General features: G+C 37.4%; 1 protein-coding gene across 8 annotated transcripts in view; it reads left to right on the top strand.

Moving 5' to 3' along the window:
- LOC134817557 (microtubule-associated serine/threonine-protein kinase 2-like) overlaps positions 1-21356 on the top strand; it is a 68737-nt gene that overhangs the window by 8812 nt on the left and 38569 nt on the right. For 2 of the 8 annotated variants that reach the window (XM_063826739.1, XM_063826736.1), the window contains exons 1-4: positions 10069-10209; positions 16722-16811; positions 20618-20703; positions 21227-21252. In XM_063826739.1, the coding sequence (XP_063682809.1) occupies positions 10164-10209; positions 16722-16811; positions 20618-20703; positions 21227-21252 (248 nt within the window). In that variant the 5' untranslated portion in view covers positions 10069-10163. Of the gene's footprint in view, positions 1-10068; positions 10210-16721; positions 16812-20617; positions 20704-21226; positions 21253-21356 lie in introns of those variants that run through there. The other 6 variants (XM_063826733.1, XM_063826731.1, XM_063826740.1 and 3 more) reach the window with 3 other exon arrangements.

Genomic DNA, 21356 nt, shown 5'->3' with positions numbered 1-21356 from the left:
CAAGAGACAAGAACACGTGTCAAGAGACAAGAACACGTGACAAGATACAAGAACACGTGTCAAGATACAAGAACACGTGTCAAGATACAAGAACACGTGTCAAGATACAAGAACACGTGACAAGAGACAAGAACACGTGTCAAGATACAAGAACACGTGACAAGAGACAAGAACACGTGTCAAGAGACAAGAACACGTGTCAAGAGACAAGAACACGTGACAAGATACAAGAACACGTGACAAGAGACAAGAACACGTGACAAGAGACAAGAACACGTGACAGTGTTTTTAACCAAACAACAAGGATGTGTCTCCTCACTTCTAACGAATACACTAAATAGTTCATTCATCTTTATATTAAAAAGGAGCTACTTGGCTCGTATAATATCTGTATTATGGTAATGTCCACCACACGTCTTCTTCCACTCAATAATATGTTTAAATCCTTGGCCACACACGGTGTGTGGTAACACAGTATAACCTTGATATAATATAATTATAATGTTATATAAATCTAGATCAGAGCCACCACATGTTGAAGTAACTGAATATTTGGTAGGACCTTGATATAAACCTTACTATAGTAATATGTAATATAATATTAATAATATACAAATATATACCATCTGAGCCATATGTTCATATAATTTAAATCAGAGCCACATGTTATGATCTAGATGAGAATGTTCCTGTAATATTTCCCTGACCAGTGAGCAGTGTGTAACCATCACCTGGTAGGTAGCAGGCCAGACACTTAGTAGTAATCTTATTACTAATGTTATTAGGCTCTCTGAGTCTCTGAACCGTAATGACTCTACAGTCTCTGTTTGAGAGCTCCTCCTAGATCAGGTACAGGTGCTATCTGGTGCACCTCTCAAATTGGTATAAACTTAGAAATAGAGCACATAATACTATAATATTATTTGGCAACGGTTATTGGGTTATCGGCTTGGTGATTTTACTCCAAATTACATACATCAACTAGCCTCTTTCTCCTTAAAAGCCGTGTTGTGAAATGACATTGTCACTTTTCCCCCTATAGTAAACACAACAATAATGAAGAGTCAGACTGACAGGTAGTAAACTGTTGATATGACCAGCACAATGTGCACTCTGTGACTCTGAATCACGTGACTAGATCAGTAGATCAAGTTACTAGATCACGTGAATATTATATTACAACACATAAGGGCTCTATCTAACTGTGGGAACAGCTAGCCCCATCATCTCAACATGATACCACATAACACCCACCACATAATACCCACTACTGATCATGATATCAGTAACATACGGCAACATAGTAACATACGACAGTCAGCAATCAGTAACATACGGCAACATAGTAACATACGACAGTCAGCAATCCCCAACAAACGGCATAATACGGCAATAAACGGCAATATACGGCTTTAATATATTATGATATAATACTTTCAAAATATGTGACCTGTATTGGTATGATTAGAACGCCATATTGACAGTCAATTGAGTCAGCCCACAACAAACACAATACCAGCGAATAATACGTGATAAAAGATGTGACAAACTATCACATTGTCTTACAATGAGGGTGTTCTATTAGAGTTTCAGTAGGCGTGTGAATTGTGTCTTGCTGCCTACCTTCTCTGTTCACTACATTGTGCCGTGTCAATGTACTTGTGGCCACTTTGTTGTGAATTTCGTGCGTTTTTATGAGATAGTTTAAAACGTTTACTAATCTCCGCGTGCTTTGTAACACCGAGTTTTCTGTGCTGTGATCTCCGCTACTTGAAAATGTTATGTGCCACATACTTGTCTCTATCTCTAGTAGTTGCATGACTTCACACTTTACATCCTGATAAAGAGATGATGACATTTGTTTTGACATTTTTCACCTATAACTCTGGTAGACCCAGGAAGCCCTATCGAGTGAACAGCTGTCACGTTCCTGGTGGCTCAACATCCTTTAGTATTACCTTTTTGATGGGTTCGATGACCCTTAGTATTATATAGTTTTAATGGCTTCAGAACGAATTTTGTCTGGATTTTAGATTATCCTGAATCCTTAGTTTGTATCCTCCAAGTCTTGGAACTGGGGGATATCCTCATTCGCTATTATATTCAACTGGAAATTTTTCGGAACCGACGCATAATAGAGAAAGTCGGTTCAATGCAGAAGATAATACACAAATATCGTGTTCAGCTACTGTCCAAACTCAAACATCTTATATTACTATTAGTGCGACCCTGAAATGACCATAATGTGACCGACGTGGACATTACCAGACAATAAACAGGGTCATCCTTCTTGCTACACATTCCAGACTGTGGTCATCATCTCGGCATAGGTCATTTCGTCTAAAGAGAAAGGCAATTGCACCATCCCTGTTTTTGCTTCTACGATTACTATAATTGCAGTTGATGTTGGTTATTATAGTCATCACAGTTGATTTAAATTGTTACAGATCTAGTTAAGTAGTTACAATGTTGTCTCAGGGCTCTGCTTCAACGGTGTAATCAGTTAACTGGCACAGCGATTTGTCTGATACGTTCAAAATCTCCTAACATGGCATTGAAACAAGCAGGTAAAACTCTACAAGTCTATATTTAGAATAGTAAATATGCCGCGCCTTGAGGTGAAATATTTGGGGATGAAGATGGGTTTTAGAGTGTGTCATTATGCTGTGTAATGTAGCTTATCGATGTACAGATCTAGCTTGTTGACCTGCAGTTTCCAGTTGACGTTCGTAATTATTTTGTTGCTGTTCTTGTCAACCTTCTGCCTAATTTTCTGTGGAATCATCGGAAATTTCGTCATGTTTGATAATGTGTTGAGTTTTTGGTACAGATTGTGCCTTTCCAAGAATACCACGCCTTCTGCGCTGGAAACCTTCTCACTGTTACCATCTTGATAAGATCATGACCGTGATCTCTCCTTTGGCAGTGGCACTGATCTTAAAGATCTTCACACTTTGTGCCTTATTTATCCTGTTTTTTTGGGGCAATTTATATACATTTTTTTTTTCATTTCGAATAGCAATAACACGTTTGGCTCAGTCCCGCTGACTAAAAGTAAAAATATTCAATCAAATTTCAAGTCGTGGTGTCCGTAAAGTGTAACAAATAAAATCTGGACTCGCTTTGCCTTATATATCTAATGCAATTAGAAGATATCAGTCTTATAAAAGTTACAAACAAAGCACCCTCCTGTCACTCCTTTGAAAATTCTAAAGAATCTCTCTACTCTGAATTTCTAAGGATCCCCAAGCTTTATATGGCGACATTTATACGTTTCGCAACACAATTGTTAAAGATCCCAGAGGACGCACTCAATAGGTCCAGAAGGCAAGGCGGCCCTCGTGATCCCATTCCTTTTCAAGAAATCAATCTCTTACGTCATTGATTGTCCAACGTCCAGTCATTTAAAAGCATCCAGACAGATTTAATATATTTAAAAGGAGCTAGCGTAGTAGGAGTTGCTCGTGTTGGTCTGCTTGGAGATGTTTTGTTAGAATACTTAGTGCCCTTCCCTCGCCCGCCCTCTAGATACTTATATGGGCTAAGGAGTGTTCCCTTTTCATCAGTATATTGGTATTCATATTTTAGAGCAATAAAGCATCAGCTGCACGAGATATCTTTCACTTCACAGATATATTGAGATATTGAGATATTGTGATATTGGGGCCACAATACGTAATTCATACCGGGATCATTTAATAATCCGCAATATTTCTGAATATTTGACGCAACCAGTCGCCCACACCGTCACAGGAACATCTGTATTATTTGATACCGGAGCATCATTTTAATAAGCAAGCTTACCATGACAACAAGGGGTATTACCCTGACAACTAACCGTGAAATAGTGCTGGAGATGGTAACTAAGCCTCTGACACATCTTTATTTATTCTCCGCTGGATTCCAATATTTGCTGTCCCGGTATAATATTGGCTGTTCGTTAAGTAGGTTTTAGAGTTAATACCCTTTTTCGTTGAAATGTTAGACTTTTTCTTAGAAATTGTAGGCTTTAAAGGCTATTTAATTGCAATTTTACCTGCTGTAAATTTCGTCACTGGATATATTCAATTATTCATTGATCTTTGGTGAATAGCGACCAAGCTCAACTGAAGTTGGACATTAAAAATATTATACCGATATTTAAATTATAATATTTTGTGTCTCACGTTCTTAAATGATAACTTAGTCTAAATATTAAACAACTTAAATAGCGGATGCAGACGAATTTTAACATTGATTTAATCGTAAAAAGCGCATTTTATCTTGGCTCCATGGAAATATCGAATCCTTTTTCATATGGTTGTACTACTAGCCTACTAGTTGCTTTGTTTATTCGAGTCCGATTCCATTGTTTTTCTGCTAATACAGTGAACACTAGGAAACTTTAATCGGTTCCAATCAAGATTTTATCTGAGCATCTGGAATGAGATAGTCATGGGTAAGACGCTAAGTAATTGGTATTTTATTTAAAATTGGGCCAACTAACGGATCTTGACTGGGCAGTGGGCCGTGACCGGTTATAAAGCCCTTATAAATTGGTCCTAAAATAGCTGGTCAGAAGTTTAGTGCTTCACTAAAGCTTAATGTGAATCAGATCGCAATTTCGATCAAATAATCAATGTAATCATGCTTATTAAATTATGTAGGTCTCTTTCTTAAACATCTTATTTAGTTTTTTATTACCAGCAGATTTTTAAACTACGCTGAGGTGTAACGCAGTGATAAGATGTATCAAGTTATGCAACCTCAGAAATGCGCGGTATTTTTAATGGCATTTTTGTAATATAAATCACACTTGCTATGTTAGAATATGCATAAATATTAATTTAAAACTTGATGTTTCCTTTTTATGTTGTTTGATAGTGCACTCCTCGGTATCCAAACGAGGGTACATTCCAATAAAATGGAAAAGGTCAGATGGGCGTCAATAAGATGTAAAGTACTGACCCGATACTTCTAATATAATATATTATTAACTGAGTACTAGTAAGGGGAAAAGTGGTCGATTTAAGGGTTCCGTTGGATTTGAATGTTCACAAGGATTTCTCAACGGAATATGGTAGTTAGGACCCCTACGAACATAATTAGACTTGTTGCCAATTTTGTATCTCAACAGAAACACCACTTTTACCACTTTTTACCACCTTTGTACCACTTTTCTGGTTTGCCAAATATCTTTAGTTGTGAACGTCGTAGAAGGCTGAAAATTAACCTAGAATGTTTATCTTATCAAGGAGTAAAACTTTTGTATCAAAAGTTTTTACATCGGACAATCAGCTAATTGGATAATTACCAATTAGTTAATCACCAAAAAAAGTGAAAATTTTTTATTGGCTTAAAATGATTGAAATCGTTTGAAACACGGAGAAATGTAGTTTTTAGAAAAACTTCAAAAATTTTTCACTTAAAATTTTTTTTCGAGACTTTAAAAAAAGTTTGAAAATTTGAAAATATTTTTTTCCGCCAAAAGTGATCGAATTGCATGAAACGTGGATAAAAATGCCTTGCAGAAAAATTTCGAAGATTTTTAGATTGAGGAATACTAAAATCATCAATATTTGAAGTTGGAGTTCAGTAAATCTCGACATATTTTAGTAATTAGGAATAGCTTAGCGGAAAGGGCTGGACCTGAAAAAGGTTAACCACACAATATTAGAGTTTCGTAACTAATTACAATACAGCTTTATCAAATTCCACATAAAGAAACAGCACAAAAGGACCATTTAAGATCGAACCGATTTTACCTGCTGTACTATCATTTTATTGATTTCAATGATCAAAACCTCTGTCAATCTTGCCAATCTATACCGGGTATCTGAATGTACCGGACCTCTTATTTACCTCTATAATTAGACCCAGTTGTGCAAGAAATGCGATTTCTCACAGGGGTTTCTTTAAACTGTGCACTTTTTATCACTCTCGCAACTCGCAAGAGGCCTGGTATTATAGGGGGGGTATAGGAAGCGAGTGTAAATATACCTTCCATCATCCATTGTGGCTTTTTTGTATTGTGAATGCACATGCCGCTTCGTTTGCTATGCCATATACCTCGAATAACCCCCATATGTCATTGCCAGGGTCGGGATAGAGCTGGAGATAGCATTGAAAAGTTGCTAGAAATAGCTAGATTTAGAGTAAACTGGTGGTAGCTGGGTGGTGCTAGCATGGATGTAGCAGAACGTAGCTACACGGGGTTTCATTGGAGTTGGTTATTTTAATGGCCAAAGAGTGCCGAAACTAAAGTTTAGGGGCAGTGTAAACCACGGTGTAGTCAGGGACACAGAGCTACAGTGCAGGAGTACTGCAATAGAACAGTGCAAGTGATACAGTCTGCAAGTGATACAGTCTGCAACAGTAAAACGCCGACGAAGCTAGACTTAGAGTGAACTGATGGAAGCTGGGTGGTGCTAAAATGGAGGTAGCAGAACGTACTACATGATGAAAACAGGAAAACTAAGGCTGGTTGAGACCTAAAAAGATGTGAATCTGTCCTGATAGATCCAGTGAAGAGCGAGTAGCGAAGAGTTTGATCACTAACCTAAAGCTCTAAAGAAGAAGAGGGCTAAAGAGACTCCCTTTGATCAATAAATCCGGTACGGCAAGGTCTGTAGCCTTGATAAGAAGATACCATGAAGTAATTCATGCAGAAAAGTCGATTTATATAAAGGGTTTCGTTGGATCGAAAAAGGGTGGGTCAGTCTCTCTGTTTTCATAAGATTCTGATGAAATGCTGTTAAGCTCAGGACGGTGATCTTAATAGGTCGGATAGCTGTATCTGGTTGCTTCCAGCCCACCCTTGTCGCTTGAAAATAAGTTCTCACCCCACCTCTTCCAAAAATACAGTTACCAGAGCAGGAAACTCTTCTTCCTCCTCTTCTTTCAACACAAACACAATCAGGTTCCAGCTACTCTCCTCCTCTGCAGCCACAATCTTATCTGAATCTCCTTCTTCGGAGTTTTACTGTTGCAGACTGTATCACTTGCACTGTTCTTTTGCAGTACTCCTGCACTGTAGCTCTGTGTCCCTGACTACACCGTGGTTTACACTGCCCCTAAACTGCAATCTTAAGTAACTTTAGTTCCGGCACTCTTTGGCCATTAAAATAACCAACTCCAATGAAACCCCGTGTAGCTACGTTCTGCTACATCCATGCTAGCACCACCCAGCTACCACCAGTTTACTCTAAATCTAGCTATTTCTAGCAACTTTTCAATGCTATCTCCAGCTCTATCCCGACCCTGGCAATGACATATGGGGGTTATTCGAGGTATATGGCATAGCAAACGAAGCGGCATGCGCATTCACAATACAAAAAAGCCACAATGGATGATGGAAGGTATATTTACACTCGCTTCCTATACCCCCCTATAATACCAGGCCTCTTGCGAGTTGCGAGAGTGACAAAAAGTGCACAGTTTAAAGAAACCCCTGTGAGAAATCGCATTTCTTGCACAACTGGGTCTAATTATAGAGGTAAATAAGAGGTCCGGTACATTCAGATACCCGGTATAGATTGGCAAGATTGACAGAGGTTTTGATCATTGAAATCAATAAAATGATAGTACAGCAGGTAAAATCGGTTCGATCTTAAATGGTCCTTTTGTGCTGTTTCTTTATGTGGAATTTGATAAAGCTGTATTGTAATTAGTTACGAAACTCTAATATTGTGTGGTTAACCTTTTTCAGGTCCAGCCCTTTCCGCTAAGCTATTCCTAATTACTAAAATATGTCGAGATTTACTGAACTCCAACTTCAAATATTGATGATTTTAGTATTCCTCAATCTAAAAATCTTCGAAATTTTTCTGCAAGGCATTTTTATCCACGTTTCATGCAATTCGATCACTTTTGGCGGAAAAAAATATTTTCAAATTTTCAAACTTTTTTTCAAGTCTCGAAAAAAAAATTTAAGTGAAAAATTTTTGATGTTTTTCTAAAAACTACATTTCTCCGTGTTTCAAACGATTTCAATCATTTTAAGCCAATAAAAATTTTCACTTTTTTTGATGATTAACTAATTGGTAATTATCCAATTAGCTGATTGTCCGATGTAAAAACTTTTGATACAAAAGTTTTACTCCTTGATAAGATAAACATTCTAGGTTAATTTTCAGCCTTCTATGATGTTCACAACTAAAGATATTTGGCAAACCAGAAAGGTGGTACAAAGGTGGTAAAAAGTGGTAAAAGTGGTGTTTCCGTTGAGATACAAAATTGGCAACAAGTCTAATTATGTTCGTAGGGGTCCTAACTACCATATTCCGTTGAGAAATCCTTGTGAACATTCGAATCCAACGGAATGCCACTTTTCCCCTTACTATACGGAAAACAATTACTGTAGGTTAATAGAAACAATGATCTTAACAATTATTATATAATGCTCATCAATCTATAATTAAATATGATCCCCCCTCTATATAATTAATCATCGCACATCTATTAATAGATTTATTGGTGCTGCGTCTAATTGATAGTCACGTGCCCATGAAGCTAGCACTAAGTCACCACGCACTGAACTCACTCAAGCCACACAAATACGCATTATGTCTTACGAGATACAACAATCCGATGCATATTTGACCTATATTAGCACTGCTATGGCAGATGCAGGGGGGAACGTCCATCCCGTCGCAAAAACGCCCAAAAATGCACTGGCCCCCCCCTTCTAGACCGGTAGAACAGCATGCTTTGTCACCGGCCTACATAGTTTAGGTAGTGATAGTTGTAGGGTTTATTTAAAGCACTACTCCCATCTGGCATCCTGTCTTGTAAAGTCGCTGCTTTCGTGTGCTATCTGTGTCATCACGCGTTTTTGTAAACTCTACTGTTATAATAGTGCGCTCTGTTTAGCCTTCTGTATTAGCTTTTTAAATGTAACTTCTGTTGTTTTGGCTTTTAGTAGCTCCAATCTTATTATATACAGATCAAATAAAGATCCTGCCAAGATCTCTCACAGATTGTAATCTTACCAACATGTTGACACTGTATTACCCAGATATTAACGTAAGATCATCACAGTTAGGCTAGCTGTGTGACCATGTCGTAACAGTCAGACAGACTTTAATTAGTGGCGGGGAACACCCTTCTCTCATAACATAACGTCTGTAAAGATCTTGTAGTTACTGATCTTGTAGTTTCTTTGGTAGGTTTTAAGTTGGCTACCTGACAGAAAAATAAACTTTCTTTGATATGAATGTCATTAATGTCACTGGCAGTCGTTTTGTAATTTAAACTAAAGTATTTAAACATGACATAATAATATGCCATGATTAAAATATTATGGTAGTTAAATAAGACACATGAATTAGAAGGTTAAGTAAAGCGAGGAATACATTTCGTGACATTCAATGTTCACTTCGTTTTACTTGTTCAGCTCACAGCAGGGGGAAACGAAAATGTGATTGGATAACATCATGACATTGTTCTATAGTGGTGGTTTACTGCTTAACTGAAGGGTTCATTTTTGGAATAATGAATTATGAAACTACTTTGACAGTTAAAGTTTATTTGCCATTTCTCATACAACCACTTCCTTTCTTTTAATTTCACAGTTTTTCCTTAATAGGTTAGTTGTCCTAGGTTACTGTTCAGTTATCCTGGGTTCATGTTCATTGCGTTGTCAAGGCTTTTAAATCACAATTCGTCTCTCCTTCCAGTCAGCATTCCTATAATTCTTGCTAAACAGGCCTTTAATTGAACTCGGATTGGAAATAACGTTATAATCAATCTTTCCGAATATAAAACGTACAAAAACCGTTAATCGGATCGTCATTATAACCTATTAATAGCTTTTATATCTTTAAAAATGCCTTTAGAATTAATATAATTTAACGATTTACCGGTTCCTGTATTACATTTTCTTGTATCGCTATTTTATCTACCTACCCTCGTACCAAAAAATCCGTTTATTTTTATTTCGCAATATGCAGTCCTCTGTACAATTCGATACATCTTATCAAAAATTCCGGAGGATATTCGAAGTCATCATCTGAATTATAATTCTTGTTTTATTTCACAGTTAAATGTAAGATGGAAATTTAACTTTGTATTTAAAACATCGACCAACATAGGCTAGGTTAGTGCATCACCTGGCAAACACTAATCCTTATGTACAATCTCTGTGGTGCTGACGATCAACTGATGATGTGTTCTGAAAACCGTTGATGGCAAGCGGGGCGTCATGTGATAACATATTCGTCAAAGTACCAGGTAATGATAATACTCAGGTAAATATTAGGTAATTTCAATAATTAGGTAATATCAATAATTAGGTGATATTAATAATATTAGGTGGGTTTCAATGACTTCCGAAGATGGAAATACTTACAGTTACACTGCAATTTGCAGTTCAGATTGCTTTAAGGAAAGATTAGATTTGGGCGTTGTTTTTAACTGTCACTTGTTTAGAACTTTTATTAATAACTCTTTACAAGAGCGGATGATGATTAATCACTTGATGTCACGTGACTAATTTTCACAGATTCTGTTGGTGGCTCTGCCGTTTAATTCGGTATTCATACTCTGTAGTTTAACCCTACCCTTCACAAGAAATTGACATTTTATGTCCTTATATGGACATGGAACGTGGTCAGGGGAGCGGTTTTACTCTAAAAGAACAATTAGTTTAACCCTATTTCTAAAGCATAAAGGAAAACTCGAATCATTTATATGATAAAAACTCTTTAATGAAAGCACAGAGGGTTACCACATCCCAGAGGTAGGCAAAGCATCTTCATGCTATCCCCTTATGAGCCACCCAGGTCCAAAATAGTTGGCTTTGGTAAATTTATTTGAATCTCCTCAACCTATTGTACCAGTAACACAGCAAAAGCTTACTCAGAAAGAACAACTTAATAATTAAATCAATTACCATGCCCGAATTTTGCCCGAGATGTGCCCGAGGTGTGCCCGAGGTGTGCCCCAGGTGGTTCTGCCCGAGGTGTGCCCGAGGTGTGCCCGAGGTGTGCTTTCTGCCCGAGATGTGCCCGAGATGTGCCCCAGCTCCCAGGTGTGCCCGAGTTTGTGCCCGAGTTTGTGCCCGAGGTGTGCCCGAGGTGTGCCCCAGATGTGCATCGGCAGATTACCGAAGTTTTAGTGGAAACCGTTTTTTGGCCCGACCTGAATCTTATAAATCCGTACATTTTAGATATAAACACGGTATAAACCATGGATTGAGTAATAAAATATTATGATGTTATGAGTATCACTCAACAAAATATACGTCACAGTATCGACGTGATCATATGTTCTGGAAAAGATGTTTTTGTGGTGAGAGAAGATTCTAGAGCTTATCTCTGCGGTCAGTGGTCTACAAATATAACATCTTAAATTAGAATATTCTTCACTTAGAGTATTATATCACATACTTGAACGAGCAGTCATGTGAATAGAATTACACAAAAACATTTTAATAAAAAGTATTCTAAGTATAAAAAGTATTTTTAGTCCGCTACATAATGAATACGCCACTAGAATCAACTAAAGTTGCTGCAGATTGGCGAGCTTATCTCTGCCTGGTCTAGTGTCTACCAATGTTACTGAATATAGCATCTCCTTTATCAGTCTGTTTGGGAGCGCTGGTGCAATGCTTGTGCAATAGCACTGCACTGGTGCAATGCTTGTGCAATAGCACTGGTGCAATGCTTGTGCAATAGCACTGGTGCAATGCTTGTGCAATAGCACTGTTGCAATGCTTGTGCAATAGCACTGGTGCAATGCTTGTGTAATAGCGTAGCTACTGGGATCATACGCTCCTGCAGGAATCATATGTTGAGTCATTGAAGGAACAAACTTACATATTAAACTTATCAGCACAGCTGACCGAACAAACTAGCTAAAATTACGTAATATTAATGATACATTCTTATCAGTTAACATATTAAATAAGATATATAACAATATATTAACTTGAGATGATGTAACGTCTTGGCGGAGATATGTTTTGTTGCAGATATGCGAACTTATAACTCCATGGTGTTACTAGTATAGCATCTTACTGTTATCAGTTTACGAGTGCAACGGTGCAATGCTTATAATATGACCGGTAGTGTATTATGTTACCCTCTTATCAGATAATAACCCCTGGTCAATGAGACGTATCACGTGATGTTTATTTTCTCTTTTCCTGCAGTATCAAGTTACAACTACCTGCCCTGAAATATTTTAATCATTTCCGCCACAGCGTATTATATTACTTTTCACAAGTGTCATTATGTGATAACGGGAAACAAGTGTTAATAGTTATTTCGGTATAACTTGGAGTATTGCCAGAATGCTGAGATGTGGTAATTTGTGAAACCACTGTTGTGGATAATTTGCAGCTCGGCTTGCTATCCAGTAATTTCACTGGTCACAATTTTCATAATTTACTAAACAGTATCATGTACCATGTAATGCTTGTGTTGATGATTCGCAGGTAGTAGAATTATAAAGTCATATCTTAAACGGAAGCTGTTATCCTGATTCTTGTTACCAGATAGCACCAGATGTGACAAACATGTACTCGTTCCAAACAGGAAAATTATAGCATTGCTCTAACTATGACTTCAGCAAATACCGAAACATCTGTTCGAACTTTACTGTTTCTATGTCGTAGAGAAACCTCCCTGATCACTCACCTACTCATAACATACCTTTCTTATTACCGTCTCTCCGTGACAACCTTCAGACAAGCCGTGATGCTCTAATAATAATGTCTCCAACGTGTTACAAACATTTTAACGAGCCAAGTGTCGCTAAGCACTGGGCACGGTCTGAACAAGGTTTCCAAATATTTGGGTTTATTGGCTACATGCCGTTCCTTGATACGCACTTGTCAGTTGTCACGTGGTATGAACTTGCCACGTGGTATGAACTTGTCACGTGGTATGAACTTGTCTCGTGGTATGAACTTGTCACGTGGTATGAACTTGTCACGTGGTATTTTAAATTAGACTGGCAGTCTGGGAGGCAGTGCTTTTTCCGATATATATCTGATATTATCCTGCCAAGAAGTACTGTAGTTATAGTACTGTTATAGTAGTACTGTAGTAGAACTGTAAGCGATGTGGTGACCAACCTGGTACACACCTTAATACCAGGTAAAGTAACTATAGACCTGCCATACTATAGTTTATAGGTAGTATGTTTTAAGTAGTGTATTTTGATAGTATATTTTATAGTAATAGTGTGTATAGTTCTAGTTGGCACATTCCTTTAAAGCTTCTAAACACTTAGTAGGCCCATTAGCTAGATGTACACCCTCCTGTCAACACTGTTCATCATATGTGTTAGTTAACATGTAAAATGTGTTGGTTAATATATATATATATTTATTTAAAAAAATATCAAATAACGGAGTAGTTCGCTGTTTATTAGTCTCATGATTGAAATACTGATATCTGGATATTATCCGGTTGGAAGAGACAAGGACAAGTGAAACAAGGAAGTTAGGAGTAAGGGCAAATTTTCGGCGTCAACGCCATCTTCAGGCTCAAATTATTTGTTATATAGTAGTGTTGAAAGTATTAAAACTACTTTTTTAATACTTTCAACACTACTATATAACAAATAATTTGAGCCTGAAGATGGCGTTGACGCCGAAAATTTGCCCTTACTCCTAACTTCCTTGTTTCACTTGTCCTTGTCTCTTCCAACCGGATAATATCCAGATATCAGTATTTAAAAAAAGTTAAATATATTATAAAATGTGTTAGTGATTGTTTTTTGGTACTTGGTAGTCGCTGAAATATGGCTCAAAGTATCTAGCTCAGAATTAAGTTGACTGGTACCTAAAACATATTATAGTAATAGCTTACATTTTTGACAAGTAACTACATTCTTGTCAGATTGGGAAACGTTTTCATAAATTCCTACAAATTCAGAAGGTCTTCATAACGGAAAACGGGCTTGATCAAAACAAGACGATATTACGTTTAAAACACGATCTTTAGCTTCATATTACACATATCTTACTCTAAGGAATGCCTCTGATCTGGCTATTTGGTAAAATGTCATGTTAAGCTAGCTAGCGAGCTGATGTAAATTCTTGAGACATAATTTGACTCACTGTAACCTCAAACATGTTCATTGTTCACGTTTAACGTTTTCTTAGAAATATAATAATAGGTCGAATAGTTTACGTCATTAAGTTCAAGAACGTTCTATAAGAATGGTAGTCCATCGCTAGACAGGGTTATTGTAATGGAAAACGATCAAAGCCAACATGCTATTTGCTAATGCTAAATAATGGTAGCGTTAAAAATATTAAAACCTATTAGTTCCAGACATCCCGTGACACTATTAATCTAGAATATAAATACTATAAAAGCTATAGATTAAAATCTGCATTACATAAAATTGGCATGACGTTACTGTTGTTGTGTTCTATTAATAGATTCCTGCAACTATGAAATTTCCATTAAAACTGCAGCAGCTTGTCTAGGAATGCACGTGATTGCACGTGATTGTCACGTGATTGTACCAATGGTTTTAAATTGGTAGTTTTAATCCTGTATACCCTCCGTAATTACACTTAAAGTAAATACCTATCAGACTTTCTACAGATTACTCCTGAATTTCACTACATTTTCTCTGTCTTCCAGTAGTGTATTACAACATAAGATAAATCTTGGCATTCTTATAATTGTGCATGCGATAAGTTGGAATTCGGAGCTGGTGAGCTATGTAGAGAGCTAACACACACACAGCACACATGTAGGGAGGCCGCACTCTACTGGAACCTGACAATCTCTCTTAAAACTTAGTGAAGCAGCAGCGAGAGAGATGTTAGTGCATTGCCAAGCTCGGCTGCACTATGAACAACATTTTAACATACCAGATCACGTGACAGTATACTGCACGTGATGAGCAGCGTGTTTCTGAGGTGGTTCACATCTTACATCTGATTATTATAATGTGTTGTGGATCATGTTATGTGAGTAGGGTCACTAATTTGGATAAATGACCCCGAGCCGGCAGATTTTTCTGGCAAAACATCACGCTTGTTTTTATTGTGCGTAATTGCATTTTAATTGTGCAATTAACACTATCGAGTTAACTGTCTACTCGCCCGGTGGAATATAAAAGACAACTCCGCTAAGCTGCCTCCTCCAAGTAGATATAAGCACATTGGAGATAAGAAGACCCTTCTTGGTGCTGTAAAGCCTAAATAATTCAGCATTCCTCTAAAATTATTTTCGTTAATACGAGTATGTTGAATTTATAATCTAAGAACTCAGCACCTACTGCACTGACTTAATCTGACTACAATAAGCTTCCCGGATGTGAATTTCTTGTCTGCGAAATCCTGAATGTAATTGAATTTTATACCGGCAATTGCCGAATAACATTATAAGTACACCTAAAATATCGGTGATATTCGTGGCCGACACACCGCGACATGCGTATATAACGACTAACTAAGCGAACTCCGCATTTCTTGGCACGAAATTTTATAACAAGTCTATAGCTACCATAGCATAAAGGTGGTTTATTTCCCGTGCATTGCCAAACATTTATCTACGGCTTTGGGAGAAATTCCAGGGTTTTCACACGAAAAAGCTTTCACACGAAACCAACCTCCCGCTCTCCCGGGTTTGAACTTTGAGGTTTCAAGGGAACTACCCTTACCTGGGCTACACTACATAATATAACATATAATAATGTGTCTTCAACTTTAACTCTCTGGTACACCTTGGTTTCCGTTGAATGAATAGTTAAAATCAGGCAGAATTCACATAATATATATATTATATTATATAATATTACTTATTTGTAATCTGTACATCAAATAAACTGTACTGTGAATTAAGGTGTTCCTTCTTTGAAATAGGACTATAAATTAAAAGAAATAGTTATAACGTGAAGGGTAAAATTGTGTTGCAATAGATTTAACTGGTAGAGATTTGAAAGAAAGTTGTTTCCTATTTGGTCCATATTTTATAACATTACAACTGTATTGCCTTTCTTATCTTTGTAAAAAAAAGGCAGTTAATGGAAAACATTTTTAGGCATCAAGTCACTTGAACCTAACATAATATTATCCTATATAAAGGCGTATAGACTGACTGAAACCAGAGTTGTAGAGTAAGGTTGATCTTTTCACTCACTGAAACCTCAATTGTTTATCTTCCCTCTGTTACAGTGTTACTGTAGCGCCTCGCAGAAATATTTTATGTAGCACCATGCAGATTGCAGGGTCCTCGACTGAGATAATATATCAACATATAATATCGAGCAAAATATTTTATTGTATGCAGACAACTAGGACAACGAGGTGTTTTACGGGACCACCATTTCAAATATTTAGATATTTAAAATGAGGAATAGATGTTGAGACATATTCGGAAACATGTTTATTGGTTATGGACCTGGTGACAGAGAAGACTGCCCTTAATATTGGAGAAAACCTAAGTCAAGCTGGTATGGTCCTGATGGTGTTGAAAAACTTACCGAAATTTTGTACGCCGAAAGTATTCAGCACCTATGCTGCAGGCTGCTGCACTCGAGGAAAATGTTTTTAAATATTATGCTGGTTCCGGCATCCGGTTCCCAACATTGGTTTAATTCGATTTCACTGGCTATCCTAGATGACTTGCGTGGATGTTGTGCGTGTTTTGTTGAACCTCAATATTTTCACCTCAATACATTAAAACATTTCCTTGTGTTTTATATGTTCAAAATATATCCTTGTGTTTCACATGTTAAACATTTTTTCTTGTGTTGCATCTGTATCGTCCCAGATTCAGAGATTGATAGCTTGCTGGACGGGGCCCTATTTTCAAGACCCGCTGCTAAATCGGAGCCTCCAGATATTTTCTCAGAAACTTCAGGTATCATGGAAAATTGCTTGTTACTAATCAATTAAACGTGCCGAATAATTGTTCATGAAATTACCCGATCATCGCAAAAACTGATTTGAACAATTTGAATTGGTGATCTATTACATGTTAGGTTATTTGGAGCGCTGCAAGATAAGAGTTATTTATAATATAAAACAATGTTGTCACTATATTGTGTATGATCTGTAAACTGTGTTGTGTTAATTGGATGTTAAGTGGATAATTAGATCTTGATTCTGTACGTGATCTAATAGTGCAATGATGAATGTTAATCATGTGTCAATGTTATAATGCTTTTGCACAAAACTATGTCATCATAATATATAGCTGTTCTTAACTTTCATTTTATGGTTAATTATGTAATATTACATGTAATATTGAAAACTGATTAGTATTAATTTCCAACATTATATTTATGATACACACCCACATGAAGTGACCCTGGTATTAAAGATGGTGGTGTATAGATCTCACAATGTTTGCTACTTACTACTCAGATCACATATAATATATGAGGGTTTGTTTCTGCTAGAACGCGGACCAATTTCTCTTACAATCGCAATTTGAAATTTGAACATATCGTTGCCAGAGTTACAAGGGTTGATCGACTCTTGCAACATAATGATTAGTCTGATATATGATCTGAGTAGGCTGACATGTAAACGCCAAACGGGTTCGTTTAAAATGTTCCAGTGTAAAATAAACTGAATATCATTAAAAACTGGTAATGTTCCAGTGTAAAATAAACTGAATATCATTCAAAACTGGTAATGTTCCAGTGTAAAATATACTGAATATCATTCAAAACTGGTAATGTTCCAGTGTAAAATATACTGAATATCATTCATAACGGGTAATTTGTTCTTATATGAAATACACTAAAACGATATTTTTCAACAGAATTCGAAAGCAAAAGTCAGGTTCCACAATGTAGTCAGGTTCCTAATCTTGTTCCTAATATCATCAGGAGCATTAAACCTGGTTTAGAACACTCCCTTGAACTAGGAACCTTTTTCTGTACCTGATTTTAATTAAGACTCACAAGCAGCAACAGACAGGGTTATATTACAGGGTGGTCCAAAAGTCAGTACCCATACGTACAGTGTACACACAGCGGAGGTATAAGACCCAACGTATGGGTACTGACTTTTGGCCCACCCTGTATTATTGTAATGAAATACAACATAACCAGCTCAATGTGAAGATTGTTAAAAATCCTTGTCTGATAAACTCAGTAATCACGTTTCTCATCTCTCTCTCTCTGTTTTGGTCAACGGTTTCTGGCCTCCTAGTGAAGAGGGAGGCCTTCTCGCCGTGCCCACAGAGTGTGACTCCTGCTAGCCACACTCCAGGACTCCCTAAGTATATACAAAAACATAGAATAATAGATATCAACGCAACAGACCTCTGGAGTCTCGAAGCTGTTACTACCTTGCTCAGAGCAAACCCACTTCAGATGTTCTTCTTTGGCGGGCAGGCGAGGGACTTCCGAGCATGGTCCACACCTGAATATGTGTCACTATCTGGGATGGTCCTGTGTGGGTCTAGTGTATGATTGTTTATGAACCTTGGTGTATGTCCTAGATGCTTATCCAAATAGATCGTCTCTGTCAAACCTTGTTGACTGTTCCACGAATTTGATAATGTGGTCGAGTTTACTATTGATGAGTTCCTCAATTGTTAGGATGGGTTTACCAAATATCCTCATTCTAGTTGTCATCAGCTGGATGCATTCACATAGGAAGTGTTGTGATGTTTCTGCTTCCCCTGGGCAGTGTTCACAGTCTTGTGTTTCGAAATTGGAGTTGTTTGCTACCGTCTGGAAGTATGCTAGTGGGCTGTGTCCTGATAGTAGCCATGTTAGCCATCTGATGTGAGTACCTGTGATGTTAATTTTCTTGTACCTGTTTTTGTTGAGGAAAAATGTTAGTGGGGTTTTTCCTTTATCACTGAGTGCCACCTGTTTATACTTCTTGATATGGAGATTGAAGAGGTAATCTTTTATTTGGGTGTTGATTATAGTTCTTTACCGTATACTCCTTCATGTCCTGGAACAAAGTTCTACTCGATGCGAAAACCTAGCGAGTTGAGTTGGTCTGAGATGTTCAGAACGAACCTGGAGTTAAAAGTGGTGCTGTTAAGGGCTTTAAATGCAGCCTGGGAATCTGAGAGGAATTTATGATTGATTGAGATCCTAAGTTATCATTAGTCCAGAAACTTGCCATGTATAACGCAAATAGCGGGTACGATTTCCTCAATGAACCTGAAGAAGGAATATCTGTCCTGAATTGATACCATGTAACGTCGAGCTTAAAAATGAATCAAAAGTTCGAGTAAATCGTTAAACGTTGTATGTCCTATTTGCATCCCCTAAGCATTGCATTGATGTTTATTTCTGGTCCGGTTAGCTTTGCGTCTCAGAAATAAAGAGGTCCACTATGCTTAAAGAGCTAAGCTGTCCACCAGGGTACTGTAGATCTAAGGGTTCCCCGTGTAATGGGGCAGGCTGTGATAAAGCATCTCTGCAGGATGTCCGAGATGAACTGATTCGAGTGTTGAGAACTTCCGCTGTAGAAACTGAATAGAACCAGTAAGGATGTCAGTCAAACTCTGCTGCTACTAGATGATTGTAGAGCGTCCAGTCACACTTCAATAAAGAGTGTGGCAAAGCTAACCCGGTCCCCTGAAAAGTGGTTACTGGAGGAAGAAGTTCCAGGAATTCTCGTTATCAGTGTGTTCTCGTAGTCAGAGTTGAAATCCCTAATTTTGTCTTATCACGAGCCTGTGTCTAGCGTGTGTCAGCATTAGCTGTCTTAACTGAAAAGACCTGAAAAGTGGTTACTGGAGGGAGGAAGTGCCAAGACTACTCATTATCAGTGTGTCCTTGTAGTCAGGATGAGCGAATTGGAATCCCTAGCTCTGTGGTGGGTGACTTCGATGGGACCTGAAAGCTGAAAGAGAATTTCCTGGTGATTTAATAGCTCTTAGAGCTAGGTATCTGTGTCTAACGTATCGTCATTTGTGTGTGTACTATCTTGTAACCTGATATCTGAAAGAGAAATTTCCTGGTGCTTGGTAGCTGTTATTGTTGACTTCCTGGTTCCCATGGGAACTTTGAGTTGGCAAGTCCCAACCTTAGTACTCAACAAGAGAGCACACCACCCGTTAGTGCCAACCAGGCCACACCACGTGGAGGTTCGGAGAGGATTTCGTGACCCTCACGTTTCTCATATTATTACTACTACTACTTCTCTAGTAGCTATAAAATCTAGTGGCTTTCCAAAGACTGCCTCCCCACCACTGTCAACACTCACAATTACTTCATTGAGCTACTAAAACTAACACGGCCAGTAGTGGTGAGCTACTAAAGCTGACTCGGCCAGTAGCCCATCACTACGTGATCACGTGATGGCTATGAAGTAATAAAGTTATAACCACACATGATACAACCCTCTGTGTGTCGGGGTGGTTTTATATATTTCATATACTCCATGCGAAATTCGGTGCTCTTTGTATTCTACTGTTCTAAATTTGGAAATCTTCTCTCTAAAACCCAATATCAAGGATACCAAAAATAATTTGACGTCACGAATGATATGAGACCAGATGCTTCTGACCTTGTTACTACTATACATTACACACTGTATTTATATAGTAGAGTGGTGGTAAAATGTACATTGTTACACAAAGGAAGCTATGTTATACAATAAAGGGTATTGCTATTATCACGTGTACAATAGCAATTATTTTTGTTGGGATTATGTCGGAAGTTGATTATAATTTCATTTCAATTTCAGGACTTGGAGAGGAGGAAGGAAGCAATCTTGTCAGGTTAAGAAGGAATTTAGGGTCTTCAGATCCCAGCCTTTCTACTGCGGACAAGGTTAGTAATTTGTAATTTGAATTATTTTAGTATATTTTCTCTTTCCTGAATGTACTGTTTGAATCCTTAATAATTGCCAATTACTGATGTATCCGTAATATAATTATAAACAACCATTAATAGTTGTAATAAACTTAGTGCGAAAAACAGCTAATAAGCCATTTGTAATGCAGTAATGCGTTTAATGTTTACATTACTATTTTGACGATGTACAAGTAATATGCATTTATCCAAATTGTACAGCTGTAAATTATGTGCACGCGTGATATTTGCTTTTCCGGGATTCAGTCGATGTACTTCTTGAGTGTACACTATTTTATGCTCAACACAAAGTTTACACTTTGAGAAGTCTATTTAGTCAGCAGATCTTTGGCTAGCATACAAACAGCATGTGCTCTGTTTAGAGCTGGTGTTACGTCCAGAATAATAGTGTCCATTAAATGTTCAGAATTTTCTGTCGAAGAGCGAACTTCCTTTTATTATTATAACCAAAATATAGAATTCAAAAACAATTATTTTTCAGAGCGGTGAAAATGCTGAACTCGTAGGGTGAGTCATTGTCCAAAATATAATTGTACCATTATCTTTGAGTGTAACTTAAATGTGACTCAATTGTAGATCTTAAAGATTACAGCATCTATCTTAGATTAGTA

The sequence above is a fragment of the Bolinopsis microptera genome, chromosome 6, assembly GCF_026151205.1.
Source record: "Bolinopsis microptera isolate Bmic1 chromosome 6, MBARI_Bmic_1.0, whole genome shotgun sequence".
In the NCBI taxonomy this organism is placed as follows: Eukaryota; Metazoa; Ctenophora; class Tentaculata; order Lobata; family Bolinopsidae; genus Bolinopsis; species Bolinopsis microptera.
Note: the sequence above shows the minus strand (reverse complement) of the source record. Positions and strands in the feature narration are given on the sequence as shown.